Source organism: Silurus aristotelis (assembly GCF_946808225.1).
Source record: "Silurus aristotelis genome assembly, chromosome: 8".
NCBI classification, from domain to species: Eukaryota; Metazoa; Chordata; class Actinopteri; order Siluriformes; family Siluridae; genus Silurus; species Silurus aristotelis.
In genome coordinates, this window is record NC_139581.1 from 2,534,879 (window position 1) to 2,543,155 (window position 8,277).

Here is an 8,277-nt window from a genome sequence, read left to right on the forward strand (position 1 = left end):
AATGGGCAAAGGTGTGGCTTACGCTATAATGCATTAAAATACAGTGAGACTTTACATTGTATAGACTCTATTGGCTAAATATCAGTCTTTATGTATGCGTGGTGGTCTGGGAAAACCTTTTACATGATGAAATTGATTATATTTACTTGTACAAAAAAAAAAATAAAAAATACTACAGACTTTAGCTTAGTGGGGTAGGCATTGGATTGGAAGGTCACAAGTTTAATTTCCAGCACCACCAAGGGTTAAGGCCCTTAACCCTCAACACCTCGAAAAATTCTAAGTGCGCAAATGTAAATGGATCACAAACTTACGCTTATGTCTTTTTGATGTAGCTCTTCACAAATGTTAAATGAACGAGACCTTAACATGGCTGGCAACGTTTTAGATGTCTTTAGGCAGCATAATGTATATGTATGTATAGTATATATATGCACAAGACATCACATTTATTTTATTAGGCTGTATTACATGTGGAGTTTTTTTTTTTTTTTGAGAGACACATGTTCCTTTCGTTTCTATGCAATAAACTCGGTAATGTGACAGTATAAAGATTAAAACTTAGACCGATCAAATATTTAAATGTCCATGTTTATTTTAATTGGAAAATCCTCCCTTAGCATGAATACCAGCTTTACACACTTTCAACATAAAAAATAAAAAAATAAATAAAAAATGTATTTACGATACAGTTCATCTCAGTAGGATTGAGGTGTGGTGACTGTGCAGCTCGTTCCATAATAGATAAATTAAACGTAAGAACTCAGACGTGCGCTTCTGATCATCGTCTTGTTGTACGGTGAAGTCGGTTCTGATGAGCCGCAGTCCAGACGGAACTGTATTGTGTGGAACGGGAGCCATGTTGGTTCACTTTCCGGAACCTTCACTGCTCCAAAACAACCCCAAACCATTAATCTTCCACCTCCATGTGTGAGTGTGGGGGTGAGGGAGTCTGATCACATCTTCTCTCCTGTTCTCCTTCTTACGCAAGTTCTTCTGGTTGAGACACAAATGTCCCATTTGGACAATTGGATTCACTGTGTTCTTTTTTTTTTTCTCTCCTTTTTGTCTTGACAAGTTTATTTCATAGAAACAAAAGGAGCATGCACATGTCTGAAAAAACATAAAAGACTGTTTTAAAATTGTTCACAGATGTTAAATGTACTTAATTTCCCAATGTGCTACTTTTATCTTGCATTAGTACTTTTACAGCACTTGTCTGTGACCAAACCGACAATATCAGTCAAAAATGATCAGTGTAATAGTTAAATGTACAGTACAGAAGACGCTTTCAGAGCCAGCGTTTTTTTTGTTCATATGTTTATACAGATTCCAAATCCTTCTCGATATTAGCCATAATACTGATGCTGCCCTGTTCAGTGCTCATTTAATACAAAAAAAAAATATTAAAAAATGTCCTTGGGTCAATTGAAGAGTTGGAACATTGGACATTGGAGATATACATGTATATATGTGTGTGTGTGTGTGTGTGTGTGTGTGTGTGTGTGTGTGTGTGTGTGTGTGTGTGTGTGTGTATAAGTATGGGAGGTACTTGTGTAACACTGATGAATAGCTCATTTTGGTTGGGCATAAATCTGCGTAAAAAGACGCTATCCGTCTTATCGACTATTATCATTAATGCGTATGCGTACGCTCGCAATGGGACACAGTAAGAGTAAAATAGTGCTGAAATAAATAAAAAACCCAGGTTTGGTGACTGGAGATTCATCACACATAAAATCAACATGATATCGATTAGCCAGGGCGTGAAAATACAAATATAAAAATCAACATAAAAATAAATAAAATCTGTCAAATTAATCTGACACCCCAGGCGTCCTCACCTCCTCACCTACATCAGTACCTGACCTTACTAACACCCATGTGGCTGAATAAACCTCACACAACATTTAGTGGAACATCTACCCAGAAGACTGGAGCTTATTATAACAGCAAATGGGGACTAAATATGGAATGGGATGTTCTAAAAAGCACATGGTCAGGTGTCCACAAACTTTTGGCCATATCGTTTAGTACAGGTTATGATGCGTAATTATACAAAACAGAATATATATTTAGATATGTATAGAAATATAAGTATAAGGAAATGCAATTGTTATTTTTCTACCAATAAAATATTAATATAAAAAAGATTAAAGTTAAATTTCAGACCTAGTCATTCTGAATCTTATTTATTTTTTTGGTTAGCAAGCTAATATTAGCTAAGTTAGCTAGCTAGTAATATGGGCTAGCTAGATAAAAAAAAAAAAAAAAAAAAAACATGCTAGCACATGTTGGCCAAGTTCTAAGATGATTTTTAAAGTAAAATAAAACGAATATGATTTTATTTCTAAGATTCGGTTAGCTAAAGAGGGCTAATGATATTTAGCTAGCTAACATAATCCTGATTAGCCTTTAGAGGTGAGAGATGTTAGCTGGCTCATAACAGTTTCACCAGTCAGGCGCTGATGTTAACGGTACTTTACAATAGCTAACTTAGCTAATACCATAATATAATGCTTATGCTAGCTAGCATTAAGAGCTAATCAAAGAAGTTTTAGTTTTTTATTATGGCAGCAAGATGTCTAGCTGCACCTCGGCCATACCTCAGCTAGCTAACTTGAAACGAATTGGCTAGCTAGGAACTGCGATACTAGTCCGAGGTTAATGCTAGTTATCTAACAAAAACCACTTTAAAGAAGTGAAGGACTGTGTGTGTGTGTGTGTGTGTGTGTGTGTGTGTGTGTGTGTGTGTGTGTGTGTGTGTGTGTGTGTGTGATCCTTTCCTGAAATTACTACCCTAAAAAAATCTTATATATATTTATCAATATTACACTTTCTTCTTTTCCTCCGGATTCTCATGAAGGAAAAATGTTTCATTTTATTCAGTTTTTTGCTGACACTTGAATTACTACATGCCAAATTCAGCTCTGGTTCTTTATTCATATGTATAAAAAAAAACAAAAAAAACATTGTGACTTTGTAAATGTGTGGTTTTGATTTTTATTTCTATAAAGAGTTAGCAAAAAAACAGCACTTTTCTGACGTGTGAAAGAAACGGAAATGTTGCTAGCAACTAAAACATCAAGCTAGCTGCTGAAATGACATGTTAGCTTCTGAAGCATCATGCTAGACCCTTAAACACTGTCTTAGCCTGCTGAAATGTCATGGTACCCACTGAAGCACCATGCTAGCCCCTTAAATGCTGTGTTAGCCTGCTAAAGCCTGCTAAATCGAGTGTGTCGGAGTGAGAGAGCGAGAGCGTGTGTAGACTCAGGAGTTTGATTGAATGTATTGATTGGTGTTTCAGTGAAAAATATTAATGAGGGAAAGTGCAGACGGAGGACAGATTGTTCTCTACATGTATATTCTGCTATGTTGTGTACCACTGAGAATTTATTATAAATAAAATGTTGTATTTTGTGTCAAACGTATCGTCTCTTTTAATCAGAAAAAAATCCTGCACGTTTGATAATCTCATGTGATCAACAACAGAACAGGCTGCACTACTGGGTGTTGCATAAATAATTACCTCCCCATCCTACCCCATCTCACCTCATTCTACCTCATCCCATCCCACCTCTTTCTACCCCACCCCATCCCATTATATCCCACCTTATACCATCGCATTACATCCTATCCCATCTGATCCTACCTTATCCCAGCCCACCATATTCCACTCCATCTTATCCCACCTCTTGCATCCCATCCTACCCCATTACATCTTATCCCACCTCATTTCATACCACCTCATTCCACTTTATATCACACTCCATCCCATTCCACCTCATTGCATTTCATCCTACCAGATCCCATCTTATCCCATCCTAACCCATTCCATCCTACCCCAATCTATCTCATCCTATACCATCCTACCCCATCCCATCTCATCCCATCCCACCCCATTTCATCCTACCCCAATCTACCTTATCCTATACCATCCTACCCCATCCCATCCCACCCCATTTCATCATACCTTATCTCATCCCATTAAATCCTACCCAAATCTACCTCATCCTATCCCACCTCATCCCATCCCATTTAATTATCACATTCTATCCCACCTTACAGTGGGTACGGAAAGTATTCAGACCCCCTTAAATCTTTCACTCTTTGTTATATTGCAGCCATTTGCTAAAATAATTTAGGTTCATTCTTTTTCCTCATGAATGTACACATAGCACCCCATACTGACAGAAAAACACAGAATTGTTGACATTATTGCAGATTTATTAAAAAAGAAAAACTGAAATATCACATGGTCCTAAGTATTCAGACCCTTTGCTCAGTATTTAGTAGAAGCCCCCTTTTGATCTAATACAGCCAGGAGTCTTTTTGGGAAAGATGCAACAAGTCTTTTACACCTGGATTTGGGGATCCTCTGCCATTCCTCCTTGCAGGTCCTCTCCAGTTCTGTCAGGTTGGACGGTAAACGTTGGTGGACAGCCATTTTTAGGTCTCTCCAGAGATGCTTAATTGGGTTTAAGTCAGGGCTCTGGCTGGGCCATTCAAGAACAGTCACGGAGTTGTTGTGAAGCCACTCCTTCGTTATTTTAGCTGTGTGCTTAGGGTCATTGTCTTGTTGGAAGGTAAACCTTCGGCCCAGTCTGAGGTCCAGAGCACTCTGGAGAAGGTTTTTGTCCAGGATATCCCTGTACTTGGCCGCATTCATCTTTCCCTCGATTGCAACCAGTCGTCCTGTCCCTGCAGCTGAAATACACCCCCACAGCATAATGCTGCCACCACCATGCTTCACTGTTGGGACTGTATTGGACAGGTGATGAGCAGTGCCTAGTTTTCTCCACACATACCGCTTAGAATTAAGGCCAAAAAGTTCTATTTTGGTCTCATCAGACCAGAGAATCTTATTTCTCACCATCTTGGAGTCCTTCAGGTGTTTTTTAGCAAACTCCATGCGGGCTTTCATGTGTCTTACACTGAGGAGAGGCTTCCGTCGGGCCACTCTGCCATAAAGCCCCGACTGGTGAAGGGCTGCAGTGATAGTTGACTTTCTACAACTTTCTCCCATCTCCTGACTGCATCTCTGGAGCTCAGCCACAGTGATCTTTGGGTTCTTCTTTACCTCTCTCACCAAGGCTCTTCTCCCCCGATAGCTCAGTTTGGCCGGACGGCCAGCTCTAGGAAGGGTTCTGGTCGTCCCAAACGTCTTCCATTTGAGGATTATGGAGGCCACTGTGCTCTTAGGAACCTTAAGTGCAGCAGAAATCTTTTTGTAACCTTGGCCAGATCTGTGCCTTGCCACAATATTGTCTCTGAGCTCTTCAGGCAGTTCCTTTGTCCTCATGATTCTCATTTGCACTGACATGCATTGTGATCTGGAAGGTCTAATATAGACAGGTGTGTGGCTTTCCTAATCAAGTCCAATCAGTATAATCAAACACAGCTGGACTCAAATGAAGATGTAGAACCATCTCAAGGATGATCAGAAGAAATGGAAAGCACCTGAGTTAAATATATGAGTGTCACAGCAAAGGGTCTGAATACTTAGGACCATGTGATATTTCAGTTTTTCTTTTTTAATAAATCTGCAACAATGTCAACAATTCTGTGTTTTTCTGTCAGTATGGGGAGCTGTGTGTACATTCATGAGGAAGAAGAATTAACCTAAATTATTTTAGCAAATGGCTGCAATATAACAAAGAGTGAAAGATTTAAGGGGGTCTGAATACTTTCCGTACCCACTGTATACCGTCACACTCCATCCCATCCCACATCATCTCATCCCACCCCATTCCATTTCACCTCATTCCATTCCACTTTATCCCATCTAACCCCATTTTATTCTACCTCATCCCATCCCATCTTATTCCACTTTATCCCACCCAATTTCATTCCATCTCACCTCATTCCATCCCACCTCATCCATCTCACCCAATCTCTTTACCCTCATCCCATCCCATCCTTTCCCATCTCATTCCACCTCTTATCCCATCCTATCCTATCCCATACCATGCATCCCCATTCCCCTCATCTCAATTTATCCTATCCCACTCCACCTCATAACCTAATCCTACCACATCCCAACCTTACCTAACCTATCTCATTCCATACCACCCCATCCTACCCCATCCCACACTACTGACAGGACTACGCCTTTTCTACCTCATCCCACCACATCCCAGTCCATCCAAATTTGACCAAATCCCACCCCATCCTACACCATTTCACCCTAGTCTAAAAGGTTTATCAACATAAACCTTGGTGATGGTTTATACAGTGTGTGTGTGTGTGTGTGTGTGTGTGTGTGTGTGTGTGTGTGTGTGTGTGTGTGTGTGTGTGTAATTACATACAAATTGAATTTGGGGCATATAAATACACCATGTGCATTTATATTTGGACACTTTTCCACCCGTACATGATTTTTCCAGAAGGTTTCGCACAAAGTTGGAGGCACCCAATTTTTTAACGAGTCTTTGGATGCCGCACGATAAAATTTACTTGAATTAAGATTCCCTGAAGATCATCTGAGCTCAGACCTTCTCAGCCCTACTGAGCACCCCAGGCTTCCTTACCGCACCAATATCAGTACCTGACTTTACTAACTCATAGAAATCATTAACAAAATCTAGTGGAACATCTTCCCAGAAGAGTGAAGCTTATTATAACAGCAAACAGAGACTAAAGGTGGAAGAGGATACACAAAAAGCACAGTTAGATGTCCACAAACCTTTGGCTATACAGTGTTTTAATGTATGTTCCTCAAAGGTGAGTAGGTTTTGAGTTTATTAATACCACAGTGAGAGTTCCTGAGAGCTAATCGAAGCATAAACACACTGCAGACCAGACAACAGTTGTCTTCCTGAGAGGATCAGGTCTTGGAGAAGTTCAGCATGGAGTAGATAGTCGTCACCGGTGTATTCTCTGTTTGACTTGTGCTTGGCTGTCCCAGGTGATCCAGAGTCAGTGCTGCATACACCACCTGCACAAAAGAAAACTTATTTACACATATGATTTTATAGGGGTGCAAATAATTGTTGTTTCAAGCTAAAAAACCTTTTTTTTTTTTTTTTTTTAAGCAAAAGTTCAAAAGGCTATTTTCTCACAGACTTCATTGATCTCATATGTACTAAGGGTGCCGATATTAATGGACGGGACTGTACACGTGTCATTAAAAATGTCACGTGAAATCATTTTCATGTCTAAATTAATGATATTGACTTTGACTGCAAGTAATGAGTATCATATGCTACATGCTAGTTTTTGTTTTCGCTAAAGTTAGCTCAGGTTAACATGGTTCGGCATGGATTTATATGTGTGTGTGTGTGTGTGTGTGTGTGTGTGTGTGTGTGTGTGTGTGTGTGTGTGTGTGTGTGTGTGTGTGTGTTTGCTAACTGGAGAACTCAACATGCCTAGAATTAGCTACATGTCTGTTGCTACGCCAACCACAGCTAACACAACACTCTTGTATGTCTTGTATTGGCCAAAAGTATCAGGACACCCACAAAGCCAGCTTCATGAAGGTATGCTCTACATGGCCTGGAGTGGAAGATCTTGCATCACCAGACTGACAAATATACTATGTGGCCAAAAGTTTGTGGACACCAGACATTTAGTTGCCATTTGCAGTTATGGATTTTGTGGAGATTTGTTGAACTCCAGCTCATGTAAAACATATCTTCATGGAGCAGGCTTTGTGCACAGGGACATGGTTGCATCTATTCAAGACGTCTAATACAGTTGTTTGCCTTTAACTTTGTGGTAACAGTTTAAGGAAAGAAGCACATATTTTATCCAGTTATTCACTTACCTCCCATCCATCCATCCATCCATCCATCCAAAATGTCCTTATTTATTGCAGAGGATAAGACTAATGTAGGTTTAATAGTCGTGTCCTCATACATTTGGCCATACACGGTATTATTTATATAAAAAGTTACGTTGTCCTCTACATGATCCTCGAACACAAATGTAACGAGGTTAAAGAGAGAAATGATTGGAGGAAGTGTAGGAGAAATACTTACATCTGCTTTTGGTTTCACACGAGCCCTGGCTACAGAGATAAAAAAAAAAAAAAAAAAGTGTTTACAACAATATCAAGACAGGACCAGGACATGGACAAGGACATGAACTGTGATCCTCTGAACACTCTGGTAGTAGGAGAAGATGATTAAGTGTAAGTAAAAGGTCTTACAGTTGCTCTGGGAGCGTGGAGGAGGAACAGGAGGTGCAGATTGACGATTGCAGAAGAAACAGCAAACCAGAGTGAGTGTTAGTGAAAAACACAGACCTGCTGCAGCACAAACCAACAGCCTATAA

General features: G+C 39.8%; 1 protein-coding gene across 2 annotated transcripts in view; it reads right to left on the reverse strand.

Moving 5' to 3' along the window:
• Positions 1–153: 153 nt before the first annotated feature.
• LOC310729689 (uncharacterized protein) overlaps positions 154–8,277 on the reverse strand; it is an 11,127-nt gene continuing 3,003 nt past the window's right edge. Inside the window, exons 3-7 of one of the 2 annotated variants that reach the window (XM_083548165.1) lie at positions 8,153–8,277; positions 7,983–8,011; positions 5,704–6,940; positions 3,947–4,064; positions 154–3,886 (exon numbers count right to left, since the gene is read on the reverse strand). The exon at positions 8,153–8,277 is cut by the window's right edge and continues 28 nt beyond it. In XM_083548165.1, the coding sequence (XP_083404291.1) occupies positions 6,830–6,940; positions 7,983–8,011; positions 8,153–8,277 (265 nt within the window). In that variant the 3' untranslated portion in view covers positions 154–3,886; positions 3,947–4,064; positions 5,704–6,829. Of the gene's footprint in view, positions 4,065–5,703; positions 6,941–7,982; positions 8,012–8,152 lie in introns of both variants that reach the window. The other variant, XM_083548164.1, reaches the window with a different exon arrangement.